The sequence below is a fragment of the Euleptes europaea genome, chromosome 15 (assembly GCF_029931775.1).
Source record: "Euleptes europaea isolate rEulEur1 chromosome 15, rEulEur1.hap1, whole genome shotgun sequence".
In the NCBI taxonomy this organism is placed as follows: Eukaryota; Metazoa; Chordata; class Lepidosauria; order Squamata; family Sphaerodactylidae; genus Euleptes; species Euleptes europaea.
Window position 1 is genome coordinate 12191445 of NC_079326.1, and position 17392 is coordinate 12208836.

General features: G+C 43.1%; 1 protein-coding gene across 1 annotated transcript in view; it reads right to left on the minus strand.

Moving 5' to 3' along the window:
- Positions 1-17392, minus strand: part of ADCY5 (adenylate cyclase 5) — a 288285-nt gene that overhangs the window by 80550 nt on the left and 190343 nt on the right. Inside the window, exons 4-6 of the mRNA XM_056861373.1 lie at positions 9385-9496; positions 9108-9235; positions 288-446 (exon numbers count right to left, since the gene is read on the minus strand). Of these exons, the coding sequence (XP_056717351.1) occupies positions 288-446; positions 9108-9235; positions 9385-9496 (399 nt within the window). The remainder of the gene's footprint in view (positions 1-287; positions 447-9107; positions 9236-9384; positions 9497-17392) is intronic.

A 17392-nucleotide genomic window follows, 5' to 3' on the forward strand; every position in this document is an offset into this window, starting at 1 on the left:
GGATGTGGTCAATTGTATCTAACAAGTTTAAACCGCATGTGCATAGGCGTTCATGTCTAGGGATCTGGAGGTATCGGCCTAAGAGCATCCTAGATGGGAATGCATTAACCCTAGCTAATAAAAAAACGCGGCGTTGAGAAGGTATCTCTAGGTTATCTAGATACCTAGCCATCTTGTATGCAGATATATAATTGGCGGGCTTACTAACATGAAACCCTATTTCCAGAGCAAAACAAAACAAACAGGTGGACTGTGATATGGTGACACTGAGAGTAGGACCCTCTTACCCTGCTTTGCCTCCTGCTTCCATGTGATTGGCTAAAGTAACATCGTTTGACCACACATCAAACTGCCATTTCCTGAGGCCCAAGACTCCACAGTGAACTCTCCCGCTGTGGATCCCGACGCGCATATTCACGTTGACACCCGTCACCTCCCGCACTAATCTGAGAAAGCACACAAGGAAAAGAGGGAAGACGCAAATCTGAATGTAGAATAAATAATTCCTAAAAAAAATGATGTGAACATATAAAATACAGTGCTACAAATATTGTCATGTTGCAGTGAAACAAAGCAGACGCACTGTTCTGTTCTGTGACAAGGCTGGCTAGACGAGGAGCACAACAGTTGGAAGGCGGTGTCCTTCAGAGTTGCTGCCAGTTCAGAGTTCAGACCTCGTGAAAAAAAAAAGCACTGGTCTCTGGCTTCCATACCATAGCTGGACACAACTTGCCCGCTCTCAGGGCCTCGTGAAGCATAATAACCATGTTGCAAAGAGAAAAAGGAAATGACTTCAGAGCTTTCAATCTGCCTGCATGGCACCAAGCATCAAATGTTCCACAAATGAAACATAATATACATGTGAAAAAAATGTCTGAAGCAAGAGCTCTCAAGCTGCTACCGTAGAACATCAGACAGCCCCGTCCTCTCCAGTTACTCCCAGCAGGCTCCGATGCTAATGAGTTCTCAGATGTCCCTGAGTTTGCTCCCAAAATTATCATTGGAACACTTGGTGGGATTTTGCCTTTTAGGGCAAAAGTTGACTTGGAAGAATGCAGCGATTTTGCAAGGAAATTATATCTAGGGATTAGGGAGGCTGCCACGAGGCGACTCTTGGCCTTGAAGGACCCTAAATGCTTGCTTTGGATTACTGCTGCTGGACACGCTGTGGCTGTTGTGGGGAACAGCCACAGCTAGGCGATTTCCGGGATGGTTGTGGTGCAGACGAAAATGATCAGCTGGATGAACAAGACGTTCACCAGAAAGACCAGAGATCAGAGGCCAGATCCAATAATGGGTGAAAAATCACTACACCCTGGTCACCAAATGATTTTGGTGCTATCATTTGTCCTGTCTCCCTAGTACTTCCCCTTTCCTGCATAGCATTGCCAACAGCCTGGAGAGAAAAAAAAATGACCCGTCCATTTAACAGAGGTTTCTCATATGGAAACAGACAGCTGGAACTTTTCATGGAATGGAGGTAAGCAACATCACACGGTGAACAACATCTCATTAACCCTCTGCTAAAGGAACAGGACATTGTTTTCCCTCCAGGCAGTTATATATTGTTACAAATATTAAATTTCATAAAATTTCAGATCAGGCAAACAGTCTACAGGCATTGACTAGTTACTTCAATTTCCCTAATTTAGCTTAAGATGTATGTTTATTCCTTAAATAAATATGCAACTTCAATAAAATAAACACTATAAAAACGGAATCATTACAATTTTGAAGATGCCGGTAATCCAAATATGATATTTCCTGCACATTTATTCATTTAAAATGTACATATTACACTTTCTCTCATTACAGGACTCCTGCTACATGCAAACAGACCCAGTCTTGATCACAGGAGGAGCTATTAACTATATCTATGTTTAATTCCATACGGAAGGAAATACTCATCGTTGGTCTGAAAGCCACAATACTACTCACAACGTCACCAGACACTGCATAACAATAAACTGAATGCTGACTCAGTTACAAGTTTTGCTCCTCCTCTTAAGCTTCAGGCAGGCAGTCAACTTTTAAACAGTGTTTCAAAGTAGTGTTACCAACAAGACTGGAGAAAATATCCTATCGTTTTAATAGAGCCCCAATAGATTTTATTTAACAGGTGGTATAACTCCATGCTATACCATGAAAAACTTCAGCTGCCCATTCTCACAACAAAAATGGAAACTTCTTAAAAGTTGAAAACTCCTCCAAGGATGGGAGGAGTAGGGAAAGCTCTCTTGGTGCCAGCCAATTAGCCATACATAGCAGGCTTCTGCTGTAAGCCTGCTATGTTCAACCTTGCAAAGGGGGGGAGGGGCTAAATTTCTAAATGGGACCTCTGCTCTAGAAATGTTACTTCAGTCTTTATCTATGTTGAATGTAAACGTGTATTTTTTTGAGATATAGAGTGAAATAATAGCATGAATTGGTCTGGGGTTGTGGATGACAGCATCTAAACCTGGGATCCTTTTGTCGAAATTCCTTAGGCAGCTGGTGTTACCCTATTTTCAGTCTGTTTATAAGGGCTTATTTCGTCAGATCTCAGAAGCGAAGCAGGGTCAGCCCTGGTGAGTATTTGGATGGGAGACCACCAAGGAAGTCCAGGGTTGCTGTGCAGAGGAAGGCACTGGCAAACCACCTCTGTTAGTCTCTTGCCCTGAAAACCCCAAAAGGGGGTCGCCATAAGTTGGCTGCGACTTGAAGGTACTTTACACACACACAGGGCAGGTATTGGCCATTTTAAAGGGAAAAGGAGCCTTCTCATGAAAGCCAGCGTGCTTCCCTCACAGATATGACAGCTTTTTCTAAGCGCTGTTGTTAATTGCTTGGAATAATATGATACTATCTGGGAATAGTAAAAGATAGCAGGGTCACACCAAGGAAGTGATAATGACCAAGGTCATGGTAACAAAAAAGGCACAGCAGTTCTGTATGTGGTTGCCAACTGGCCTGGAGAAAAATGTCCTGTGTGGAAATGGGTAGTTGAAGTTTTTCATGGCATGGAGGTAAATAAAATATCTGGTCAATAACATCCTGTTTAAACCTCTATTGAAGGGGCAGGACATTTTTCTCCAGGCCAGTTGGCCAGCCTAGTTCCAGATATTTTCTATTTGCAAACCTACCCCAAATGGTAAGAAGGATTAACTTCTGTTGATGGAGAAGGGGGGAAATGAGTAGGAACTCTCCTCACCTAAGGTAATGAAAGACAGATGTAGACTGCTAGAACTTTGTATTCATCCACTGTCTTTACAGGGGACTGATACTCTGGCCTAAGGGGTACTGCAAGGTTCCATCACACCACCACCCCCAAATGCTTTTCGACATCTACATGAAGCCACTGGGCAAGGTCATTTAAAGATTTCGGCTGAGTTGCCCGAACCAATATGCAAATAACACTCAGCTCTCTTTTGTGTTCCCAGCAGATCCCAGGGAGGCTGTGGATGGATGAGGGATAATAAACTGAAACTTAATCCCAGAAAAATGGAGGGGCTACTGGTAGGGAGAAGGTCTAACCCAGGACATGGGTTATCTCCTGTTCTGGAAGGGGTTGCACTCCACTTAAAGAACCAGGTTTGCAGCTTGGGGGTGCTCCAGGATCTGGGCCTCCTGTTGGATAAACAGGAGCGCCTTTCATCAACTTTGGCTGGTGAGCCAGCTGGGGCCCTTCCTGGGTAAGAAAGATCTGGCCATTGGGATGCATGCCCTGGTAACATCTAGATTATATTATTTCCATGTGTTGTATGTGCAGCTGCCTCTGAAGAATGTCTGGAAGGTACAGTTAGTACAGAATGCTGCAGACAGAAAGTTGACATGATGGCAGCATAGGGATCATAACATTCCAGTCTTGTTCTGTCTACCCAGGCTCCCAATTTGTTTCTGGGCGCGATTCAAGATGCTGGTATTGATCTTTAAAGCCCTCTATGTGTGCAGTAAAATTGATACTAAAGAGTTAACTGGAACCTAATTATGGATTGGAAGAAAACTCCACCCTCTGGATGGTTCTCTTTTCTTGTTTTCAATTTCTGTGCTAGTCTGTTTTTAATTGCAATAAAGAAGTTGTGTTACATTCTGCAATTCACGTGGGTACAGAGATTTACTTCATTACCACAGTGAGATCACAAAAATATGGCTTGAGGCCACCATACCTGAAGGACCGCCCTCTCCCATATGAATCCAGCTGTCCACTCGAGTCATTTGTGGATGCCCTGCTGTGGGTGCCTTCGCCGTCTGAGACTAGAAGGGTGGCAACCCGAGAAAGGGCCTTCTGGGTCATGGTGCTGAAACTTTGGAACTCCCTACCCAGAGAGGTGGAGACCTTTTTTAAAAAATTTCGCTTAGCTTACCCATTATAACTGCTAGTGGCCTCCTCCCTGGTTTTTGGCGTTGTCTGTTTAGTGTTTTTATTGAATCATTGTATTTATACTTTATTTGTAAATGCTTTTAATGTTGAAATGTTTTAAAGTTTGATGTTTGCTGCCTTGTGAACCCTATTTAGGAGGAAAGGCAGCAAAGAAATGTTTTAAACAAATAAAGACCCTACAAGAATCATTAACAGTGCTCTCCTCAGCAGGATTACACAGGGTTGCCAGATCTGGAAAGGGAAATACTAGAGATTTGAGGGCTGGAGGTTTGGGGAGGGGAGTGTCCTCAGCAGGGTATAATGCCATGGAGTCATCCCTCCAAAGCAGCCATTTTCTCCAGGGGAACTGGTCTTGGTCATCTAGAGATCAACTGTAATAGGGGAGATCTCAAGGTGCCCCTGGCGGTTGGTAACCTTAGGGTTACACCCATCTAAGTCCATTGAAATTAGTAGACATAGAAGGGTATAACCCTTATGATAGTATAATACTCCTATGCTTGGCTTCATAGCTTTGCAAACAATCTTTAAAAAACCATGTTCATTAGTTTAACAGTAAACACCTCTGTCTGCGTAAGTTAATTACCACTGTCCTTCAACCCCTTTACTGATGCTTGTCATATTTTAAAATTACATTTCAGTCTCTTTAAAAATGTTAGATTTTTTTTAGCTTTCACTATTTCAGAAATCTTTACAAAACCAGGAACAAGTATGGTTCTAGCCTTAAAAGGCTTGCAGACAAACACTGGATCAGATTCTCAAATCAACCGGAAATCTGTGGGACCAAGGTCTAGTAACTGTCTTGATTCAGCCAGAATCCATCCTGCAGCCCAGGTGGGGTGGAACTCAGCATTCAGGTTTCTGACAGAGCACACAAGTACAGTGCAATCAAAGTGTGTCAACCTTAAATTAAGTCCTGTTGTCTTCAGTGGGGGCTTAAACTTTGGTAAGTGTGCTTAGGGTTTCAGCTATAATCACTTTGCCAAGAACAGACATTTTTGAATCTCAGCTCAGAGTAAAATACATCCATGCACATGAACTGACCTCAACTGTAACTCATTGTAGTCATGTATATTAATCTTCCCAGAACTAAAAAAGGCTCTGCTATTCTGCTATCACTCAGTTCAGCTTATTGCACTGATTTTCAACTTCATCTTGGAGCCTTGAGCTTTTTAATTTTCTGCATATTGTACAGTTTTAGGAAGGGTTTTAGCACCACACCCAGTCACCCAACAACTGCTAGAGTTTGATGCTTTTTTTGGGGGGGGGGAACGTATAATGTGTGCACTGAAAGGTAGAGCTCTCTTTTGAGAGTACCCTGTTCAAATAGTAATGGAACAACAGCAAGTATCTCCCATCCTGGCTCTGTTCCTTTCCTTTTATCACCACGAAAGAGCCTGAAAGTATTGCACGCACAAAGTCTTTAAGAACAGTACAGTTGTGGAGAAGAATCCCACTGACTACAGTCCAGTTCATACAGTCACCTGGCTGTCGATTTCCCTGCCATGGCAGAGGTGTTGATGCACAACCTCTCCTTTACCATGACCCTCAAATAACATGTAATGGTTTCGTAAGTACAACCATACATTGGGATATCTTGTTGTATGTGACCCTGTAAAAAGACAAATTCATGGAAGATAAGTCCATCAGTGGTACTAGCCATGGGGATTAAAGGGAGCCTCCATCTTCAGACGCAGTAAACCTCTGAATACCAGTGCTACAATGCAGCATCAGGGGAAGGCCTTGGCCTCTGTGTCCTGTCTGCTGGCCCTCCAGGATGTTCAACTAGATAAACAACTGGTTTGATCCAGCAGGGCTCCTCTTACGTTCTTCTCATGGTTCTTACTCGGTAAATTGGGAGCTCAGATAAAAGGCTGCCTGTGTAATGTCCTCACATCACAGATAACCTGAAGTGTGTAGAAGAGGGAAAAGGTGTATGCTCACACCTCCAATCAGTCCACACTGGGAAATTAAAGAGGGCCATGTGCAAAGACAGCTCCTTTCAACTTGTGCAACAAAGCAAGCAATGTTTTCTAGCAAAACTCTCGCTAGCTTATTTGGGGAAAATGTGTCTGATTCATCCATTATTTTGTCACCTCTAGATAATGCTACACAATAGCTCTCCCAATGGAGGGATTGCCACAAGTAAGGCACAGTTTTCTCTATATGGAGCAGTTTGTATTGAAGTGAGCATGCAGACTGGCGATGAAGTACACTCCAGTTTGGTTTACAAATTGTTCCTTGGCACTTTCAAAAACCTGGATCCTGCTTTGTGCAGAACGAACAGCATTTAACAATCTTCTCTCTTTACTAAATCTGCAGGGAGAGGCTTTCTGTTCCTCCTGCCTTTCCTGTGATGAATGGAGAGAGCTCTAGAGGTGTGCATTCAGATACACCTGAGCATTATCAGTATTTCGGGAAACTGAAAAAGTGATCCCGAAAAATCCTGGCAATATTCAGGATTTACTGATCAGTTAGTACTTGGATGGGAGACCACCAAGGAAGTCCTGGACAGAGACAGGTAATGGCAAACCACCTGTGTTCATCTCTTGCCTTGCCTTGCCTACAGGGTAACCCTACAGGGTAACTTAAAAACCCTACAGGGTAACCAATGGCCCTTCTGATTTCATTAAACCAAACAAAAATCACAAAACCCAGGAAAAACAGTCTCCCATAGGAAAGGTATTCTTGCCATTTATTAAATGAGTCACTGATAGGATGGAGAAACTTTTGAAAAAACATAACCTACAGTGTTTAAACCCACCAAGAAAATACAACAGATGGTACGATCAGCAAAAGACAAAAGAGACCCCCTCACCTCTGCAGGAGTATATCGTATACCTTGCAGTTGTGGACAAGTTTACATCGGGACAAAAAAACGCAGCATACAAACAAGGATAAAAGAACATGAAAGATACTGCAGACTGGGCCAACCTGAGAAATCAGCAGTGGCTGAACATGGACTGACACAAACAGGACACAGGGTCTTATTCCAAGACACTGAAAGACTGGACAATTCTACCAACTATTTTGTCAGATTACACAGAGAAGCCATTGAAATTCATAAACATCAGCACAACTTTAACAGAAAAGAAGAGAGTTTAAGAATGAATAAGGCTTGGCTTCCTGTCCTGAAAACCTCCAGACTAACAAAGACTACAGTCCACAATAGCCATGCGGATTAGCTTTGGATTTCACACATTAACAGACCACTTCAGGATACAATGGTTCCATATTAACATACCACACCCTCATTAGCACATTATCTTGATTCTTACAGGACAATGATTTGCACATTACCTTTAAAACTTTGCAGGACAATGACTCAGCTCAAACCCAACCCCCTTCTGACTATATATTACTCTTCCTACACACTTGACACTGAGAGACACTGTCCTTCAGTGTTACTCCTCTGAAGATGCCGGCCCCAACTGCTGGAGAAACGTCAGGAAAGAAAATACCAAGACAGCCCGGATAGCCTACAAGAACCAATGAACTCTGACCATGAAAGCCTTCGACAATAAATGACCATTGTTTAAAATCACAAGTTTTAAACCATGTGGAGGCCCTTCTTAATCAAAAGAAATTCATAACAACAGAAAATGCAATGGATTATAGTGTTGTTACATATCCACACTGGGTGTCTTATCATACAGCTTCTTCCAAGACCCATCATACACAGGCACTTGATTAAGCCTTACAGAGTACCACTAAGTTGTCCAATGAACCCCTTCACTAGGCATTAATTTATCTGCAGCTCCTACTCTTTTAATACCAAATAAATACATAAGAACTCTGTTCAAGCCATAATAAGCCAAAGTCCACACCAGTTGTCATCTAAGCAAATAGCTCAGACCTAAGGTTGTCAGGAGGCCTGGAGAAAAATGTCCTGTCCCGTTAACAAAGGGACAGCGTGTGGAAATGGGCAGCTGAAGCTTTTCACAGCATGGAGGAAAATAACATCATATGCTAAATAACATTCTAATCAGCCTCTCATAAAGAGCCAGAACATTTTCCTCCAGGGCAACTGGCAACCTCACTCAAAGCAGTGCTTCCATGAGATCACATGAACAGCATGGAGAGCCCAGGCACATCTTAACAGCCAGGGGGACTATAATTCTGCCTGCAATCCTGTTCATATGTACAGGAGAATAAGCCTTACAAGCATGGGCCGCTAATTACTTTTCTCTTGCTCAAAAGTTGCCTTTGTCAGTATCATCCTGGAGGCACCGGACATGAGCTTTCCTCATGTACGTCAGACTACACAGCCTGTGGAAAAGTACATTACACAAAGGGCCTGTCTGTGCAAAACTTCCCCAGTTCACTGTTTTACTACCAAACCTGGAGTGCAGCAAGTGTAAAAAACACAAGTAAACACTCTCCAGCAGTTCCCAGTGCTGGAAGCTGAAGACTTCACAGCCAGAGTTCAGATGACTTCTGATCCTTTAAGAGGGACAGGCGGAGGAACACAGCAATACAAGCACTCTTGCTGAGTGCAGGGGTGGCATGTTTACTCAGCATATAGCTACTCCTGCAAACGAAGCTGTCATAACTGATACCTCATCCATTGTTACTGCACAAGCGTTCCAAGCTCTTCCTCTCCTGTTATACCCCAATATCTGGTCACCGCTAACTTGATATAAACAAATAGGCACAAGTTGATGCTTTACAACGTATAATACTAACTAGAAACACACAGAGAGGCAGTTGCTTTTCTTCATTCCCCGTTGTTGGGGAATGTGGTACTTACGAGATGGCCTCTATCATATCCACTCCCATTTCGACACAGCAGTGTGCATGGTCTGCTCTTGCCTCAGGTAACCCGGACACACAGTAATAGCAGTCACCTAGGATTTTGATACGTAAACAGTGATTCTCCTACAAAACAGGGAGAAAATATGCACTTTTATTTCAGGCTGTTAACAGAGGAGTAAATATTTTGCAGAAATCCAGACTGCAACATGACGGTTGGCGGCTGTTGCAAAAGAGTAAGAGTGCCAAGGAGAGCACAAACAAGCCCCACTTACAGCTGCGAGTTTATCAAATCTGGCAAAGAGCTCATTCAGCGTCATCACCAGCTCCTGAGCAGTACACTGGGAGGCCAGGCTGGTAAAACCCTCGATGTCCGCAAATAGAATGCTAGAAGGGTGGGAAATAAGGAGAGAAAGGGAAAAAAAAGATAAATGCTCATCTTCCTCATCTTTTACTAATTCAAGAAGAACCTTGTCCATAAGAGTATTTTACATGTGAAGATTAATATCACCTTTATGCAACTGCCATGCTACATATCAGGTTATGGTTCGTAATGCAGGGGAGGAGCAGAGAGCTATTTGTAACACAGATGAGCCTTCTGGCCAGTGCAGGTTCTTATATTTACGTGACATACTCTCTAGGCCCTTGGCTAGCAGCCTCTGGATATGAATTGCCCAGTGGATGTAGGATCAGCCAAGCAGGGGTTTTTTTTTGGGGGGGAGGGGTTGCTATTTCTTATTTGTTAAAAAATGTAAGTTGCTTTGGGTTCCCTGTGAGTCGGGTTGCCAACAACCTGGGGGAAGAAGTGTCTTGTTTCTTTAACAGGACTTTATTTAACTAGTAATTATATTTATCTCCATGCCATGAAAAGCTTCCACTGCCCATTTCCACACATTAAACCTCTATTAAAGGGACAGGACAGTTTTTCCCCTCCAGGTTGTTGGCAATCCTAGGGAGAAAAACAGCACCGAAATGCCTGGCAGCCCATTCCTGACCCTTTGGTGGCCGGGGACGGCGTGGCTGAGGCGCCACCGCAGTGCCTCCAAAGCTGTTTCCCAGCCACCAAAAGGCTTTAAAAAGCCTTTAGGAGGCTTTTAAATGTTTTAATGGGGCTGAGAACAGCGAGGCTACACCAGCAAAAAAGCAGGCGCAGCAATGCTGTTCTCCCCACTGGCATGCCAGGCAGAAAGGGGACAGGAAGCTTGGAATGTCCCCCCGTGACGCTGGCGCGGGGCAGTGCACTGGTGAGATGCCGGTGGAAGGCCTAGCCGGTGTTCCTGGGTGGCGCTGCCATAGCAGTGCCAGGAGACCGGCATCCGGGTCCTCCCGCCGGTGTCCGAGCCTACCTGGACAGCGTGAGTGGGATGGTTAGCGGCGGCTGTCCCACTTACGCTAGCGAAGCCCCTTTTTGGCCTCTAAAGGACTTTCGTCCTTTGAGGCCAGGAATGGGCTATACATGCATGCATATTGTATCTATACTACCTGTCTGGCCACTGCTCCATGCTTACCTTCTCTTACATTTATGGATAAGTCAGAAATGTAAAATAACATTTCAGGTCACATCCACAGTTTAATGGACAATTATTAGTAGGCATTAAGACTCCCCACATGTTAATAATAATGATTGTTTCCAGTGGGCTACTGAAATAATTTGAAATAGGCTGCAGACGGTTTGCGTGCACATCAAGGCAACATTTATTCTCTAGCCTGGAAAGTATTCTGTGCTAAAATCAAGCAGTATTTAGATATGCGGTTGATTCTGTTTTGTATCCACCCTCATGAGTACAGAGGAAGGAAGAGTAAACTTGTGTGTCTTAAAATTGCACAGTAACTCCATTTTGACAAATTATAATAAATAACGTTAGATGGAGAATAATTCCAGAGGGTTGGCTGAGTTGCAGCAAAAGACAAGCAGTGGCAATTTAAAGGCTAAGAAATTTTTATTCCAGCATAAGCTTCTGTAGATGAGAATCTATTCTCATATTAGAGATGGTAAAACAGACCCGGGAACCAAGGCAAAGAAAGGGGGATGGTTTGTGCCTCTGCGATTGGGGCTGCAATGCCAGCATGCTGTCGCTGCTTCTGAGGCTCTGGTGCACACCATTCACAACCATGCATTCTTGCGCTTGTTGCTTGAGTTACACAAGCGGGTACATCTTTTTATTTTTCTATATGTGTTCACTGGCAACTGGAGGAGTGAGCTGGCTCCACTGAAAAAGCCCCCAGAAATACCACCTTGGGGATCACAATTCTAGCTGGATTTCCTGCATCGAGCATGGGCTCAGGATTGCTGGCCTCCACTGAAAACATTTCCCACCAATGTGTGCCTGATGTATGCTTGCTTTTTGAATGATGGTTAATCCCAAGGGTCTTCAATGGAATGGGGGGAAAAGCAGGGAGCTATAGGTTACTTGCTACCAGCTGACCAACTAGCAAAGCTCTCAACTCATCGTGGGCAGGCACATCAGAGTTGTGCACCCCTGGCATGACCATAGACACAAGCTCTTTTACACCTTTTGAAACCTCTCCCTTTGGTCATGCAGGGTGCAAACCGTCCTCATTGTTTAGAAATGAAAACCAAAGGGTATGTCTCTTTCCGTGATCCCAACTGTATCCTTTCTCCAGAAGAGCTTACAAAGCATATTGTATCTGCTGGGAGGGATCATTTAGAAATAGTTGCCGCTTGGCTTGGAACTGCCCAAGATTTTGTAGCAGTGACCACTACCCTCTCTCAAAAGTCCAAAAGTGCCCACAGGTTCAACAACATTGGCACTCCTGAGCTAGAGCATTCCTGACAAATGGCTGTCCAATACCTCTTAAAAACTCCAGCTAAACCCTTCTACCGTCCCCTGCTTTAAAAGATTAGGACAGGTTAATGGAGGATAGGTCTATCAGTGGTTACTAGCTAGGGTGACTAAAGGGAGCCCCCACATTCAGAGGCAGTAAACCTCTGAATCCCAGTGCCTGGAGGAAACATCAGGGGACGGCCTTGGCCTCTATGCCCTGTTGTTGGCCCTCCAGAAGAACTGGTTGGCAACAGTGTGAGACAGGATGCTGGACTAGACAGACCACTGGTCTGATCCAGTAGGGATCTTCTTAAGTTTTTATGTTCCCCTCACCTTACCAGATTCTAATGCTGTCAGCATTTTTCTCTGCAGCCCAGCTCACTTCACTAATGGGTTGGGAGCAAACCAAGGGAAAACCAAAGGGATTGAGCTAAACACTATCTAATAAAACAACAAATAAATCTATTTTTATTATATTATTATATATTGTATTTTAAATCACAGGGCCTAAAGTACAGGCTTCCTAAAAAGCACAAACATAGTTACAAATATTACCCACATATAACAGTTGATGTTAGTACATAAAATGACCAAAATCTAACCAGATGCATTTCAGCCTTTTAGAGGCCTTCCTCAGTGGTTATGCATACACAATTTTACAATACACATCTTAACATTTACACAAATATTGTATAAGGTAATAAAATAAATAAAAGCCTTTTATTCTGTGTGGTTTTATGTTAAAATAGGTAGTCCATGGGTCTTAAAACATGGCTCACAGCTCACACCTTGTACATGGTGTCCAGGATGTATATAACATCGTGCACTATATATAATTGTGCACTATATATAATAAAAATAGATGTATTTGTTGTTATATTAGATAGTGTTTAGCTCAACCCCTTTGGTTTCCCCTGACTTTTAGATTGAGTTTCTTTGTTCCCCTTTTTCTTTAGTTGTTTTTTCTGGGAGCAAACCATGTCACACAATGGGGCGTAGGAAAAGAAGGTAACAGAGAAGAGAGGCTTTCAGTCCCCTAACCCCTGCACATTTATTTCATGTAAAAATAAACCCTAACCCACACTTTATATGTGAATAGGGGCAAGGGCAGGCATGCGAATAAACACGTGAGGCTGCCTCATCACATCTAGTTTGACTCTGGCTGCTTCCTCATGGCGATGGTTTTCTTTCTAGCTCTCATTGCTGCCGCCCATGCAGAGGCATTCACAGTAGCAATGCTACATCCATACAGCAGTTTTCTCTACATTTTCCTTGGTTCAGCTTGTACAGCTGTCACTCCCCACCACCACAAGAGGGCTTTCTAAAACAAATGACAATTGCTACATTGCTAGTTCACAGTAATGTTATAACAATCTGGTGTCAAAATCTACTAGTTCTGCTGAATTCCATTTTTTTTAAAAAGAGTCCATCCCTTTTCATTGCAGAGATATGTGGCGCACCTTTCCCCTTTACATCTCCACAATGAAAAGGGCTTTCTTTTAAACACTGAAGCTGATAATCACTTTTTAAAATGACAGCTGAGAATTCAGTGTGATTCGTAGATCATGAGAAAGAATGCAGCAAAGCAGAGGAAAACGTCAACTGTGGATGATTAGGAGATGACATAATGTGGATGCTCCCCCCCACAATTCATTCCAGTTTGGATGCCAAATTATACAAAACCTTTGTGTGGAAGTAACAATTGAGTTTAGCTTTGTTTAGCACAATAAATGCTTTGCTTTAAAAGGTGTGCATTTTAAAAAAATCTGTGTTCTGATTTGTATGTGCATGAGATAGTGGCAAAATTATTTAAGAATGGATACAGGATGTCTTTTTGACACATCGACTCCTCTGGCCCCCAAACAAGAACATTTTTACTGAATCAATTTAGATAGCTGGAGACTGAGCTGGAGATTTCTCAGCTTGCAGAGATGAACATTTATCAGAACACACAACCAACTTGATCATCTGACCAAGCAAATGAGTATTAAATAAAAGATCCAAAGAGATATGTTTATATGTCAACACATAGAAAACATATGTCAACACATAGAAAACACAGGTTTTCTAAGCTTGCTCAGTTTGTCAACACATTCTTTGCAAAAACGATGTGAGCATGAATAACCTTCTTTGGAAAAAGAAAACTGCCTCTAGAAAGGAAGAACCATAAAACAAAGATTGTTGTGCCCAGCGTTTGTTTCCCCTAGATATCCATGTGACATTTAGCAGAAGGGGAAGGCAAAATAATTATCAGCTCATGAATTCACCACCATATGCCTCACTAGAGGCTTCTGTCTGATGATGATGTGTTTCAAGCTCTCTGCCTTGTCTAAATGAGGGCTGGGAATGTCAAAGAAGAAAAATTGCTCAGCTGGACCATGTGCCTATCACAGGTATCACAAGCGTGGAGGCCCACAAAAGAACAACATCCTGAAGAAAAACAAAATTGCTGCTTCTAAAACACAGCAATATCTAAGATTCAAAGAACTAAGTCATGTGCTGCCAAGAAATCCACTTTCCCCTCGTCACTTTTTAATTTTTTTCACATTTATTTATTCACATTGCCTAGAAGACTCAGTCAGACATCACAATTTCATTTCCTTTGATGTCAAGCTCATCTGAGCAAAGACCTTGAGCGCATTATACATAAGATAAACACAAAATTTACACCATTGTAGAATGTTAAAATATTATAGACAGACATCACAATTTACTAGGATCAGAACTTTGTATGAAAAAGCAATAATTTATTTTTGGAGTTGCGGGTGTTATGATAGTATACGGCGTTTAACAGCTAATTTATGTGTGGGACCCTGTAAATAAAAGTGTGTGTGTGTGGGGGGGGGGGAGGTGTGTTTAAGTATTTGTGCCCCTGAATGCTCTGTGTCTTGAACTGAAAGTATGTTGTGGTGTGTTCAATGAGACTTAACTCCAGGCAAGTGTGCACAAGCGATTAGTAATTAACAGTGCAATCCTAAAAACACTTTCCTAGAAGAAAGCCCCACTGAACAGACCTGAGTAGGATTCCTCTCAGGCAGCCCAATCCTGAAGTGAGGACAGATCCATGGCAGCTGCGAGCAGCGCCACCTCCCCAGAGGCTTCCCGGCTGATGTGGAGGCAAAAAAAGGCTTTAAAAAACATAAAAATAGAGAAAAGGGGGGAAATCCCCCATTGCCTACAATGGGGCTACACCACCAAAAAACCTGGTGCAGCACCGCCACAGCGTGAGGGGGGCATTCCTGGGGCGAAAGGGGTGAGGAAGGTGCCGAATGGCAGCTCCTCCCCCAGGAACTCCCTGGGAACGCCCCTCCTATGCCGGCGTGGGCTTTCCCTTCTGTGATAAGGTGGCACCTACGCCAGCGCAGGGTCACGCCAGCTCCTAAGGAGCTCCTCCCCCCATTCAATAATGGGCTGTAATGTCACGAAGGCAAAGGCAATAGTTCTACCTTGCCCCAAAAAGTCCCCACACAAGGCACCTTTAAAAGTGACCCTACCAGTATGGAAGCCACTTTTCTGTAAGCAGCATCCATATGGCTAGGGTCACATTTAAGGAGCCAACATGTGGGCAGAGGCTGATGCAAGAACCTTTCCTCCAGAGCTGTTACTTCCCTTTCAATGACCTGATTGGTGCATCACATCATTCCAGCTACATGGAAGGTGCTCACAGAAAAGTAGCTCTCATACCTCTGGGGTGACATTTAAAAGGCCCCCCCACAGAGAACTGCAACCCTGAGTTTGAAGTGTCTGCATCTGGGGAGAGGACTCTAACTTCTCATCTTCCAAGAAAGATGCCAGATAGGAACGCAACCTGCTGATGTCCAAGATACAGGTGCAGCAGGAGACTATCAGGAAACTACAAGAAAATGCTGGACCATGTCTTCGTGAAATACAATGACCACTGAAGAAGTCAGAAACCTTGAAGACTATAGACTATTCAAAGGCAAGCCTTAAAATAACTCTTTAAGCGCAAGGGACAGATATTCAGTTACATAAAAGGAGCAGGTACACAAACAGTATTTGTCACCACTGAGTCCCTTGGTGTACCTTATCACAATGACAAAACAGCTGGACACCGACTGAACAATTTAGCTCAACACAATGTTACAGAGCGTCAGAGGAAAAACTGTCTTTATATTATGGCTTTCCCAGTTCTGGTTTCTCACTGTGTTTCCCAAAACAAAATATCAACTTACTGTTGATATGGTGACAGTTTATATAAACACAGTAACCATTGCTCTCACATTGGTGATCTGGATATTAGGACATTTGTGTTATAATAGTATGGACTTATAAGGAAGACCAGCTATGAACCACAGTCTGTGCAACACCTTGGCTCTTTGTGAGTGCAGATTATACACGCACAAACTATTCATGCACTACACAGTTCAGCTATACTGTATATGCTAGCACCAAGTCGTTTCATGTCCTATATGTGACTGGTGGTACAGGCAGCTTTCGTAGCTTAGTTATTGCCTCCTTGTGAGGACAGTTGTCAGTAATTTTCCAGTCTAATTCTGGTCTGCAAAAAAGCATCTAATCTATAACAAGGCTTATTACAGATCAGAGTTATACCAGAAAATAACCAGTGGCTGTCTTCAAGAGGCGTCAATGACTAAGGTAAGACAACTGCTTGTACCACCCACCTCCTATAGCAAATAATATAATTTGGTGCCAACATATTCAGTAAATGCACATTCAGTGTATCAAAAGCAACAACAACCTGGGGCAACAACATTAACTATATATGCTCTCAAATTTGAAAGGAAACAGAAAGTCTCTTGAAAATATAACCACTGGAACGCTCAAGTTGCAGTCACAGTTTGGGTCCCCGTTGATTAGTCTATTGTTAACACTGAAACTTCTTTGGTCCCAATATGTGGCAAAATGTAGAGAAGAAGGGACCTCAGCAAAAGTATTTTGTACCACTGTTCAAATTTATGCAAAAGGCTTCTAACACTGCAATCCTAAACACTGATTTCATTGGACTTTGGCTCAAACTAGAAGTGACAGTACACAGAAGCTGTGGGAGACTTACTTTCTCAAGCACCACAGGGTCTGATTCAAATCATGATCACATGATCATGCTGGAGAATGAGGGGCTTCAGCCTTCCCCTCTCTCCTGAGCAAAATTTTTGGGAGGAAAAGCAGCACGAGGAGAGGCATGATACCTTCCTTGCCCTGCGCTGCAGTGGTCCAGATCAGAATTTGGCCTCGATGGTACAGTTTAAAGGAGTTACAGCTGGGAATTCACTTTTTAAAAATGGCAGTATGTCCCTGGGGCAAACCAAGGAATGGCTGTCATGTCTAGATGGGCCCTTCTTATCCACTGATTGGAATATGGAGATAGTATTAAGCAGCAGCCCTTTGGTGGTTTCAGTCTTTTAAATAGGAGGTCACTGAATTAGAATATCCAGAACTTTGGGAATGGATGTCATCAATATGCAGATGACACCCAGCTGTATATTTCATTATCCAAGTCTCCAGAAGCATCCGTCTT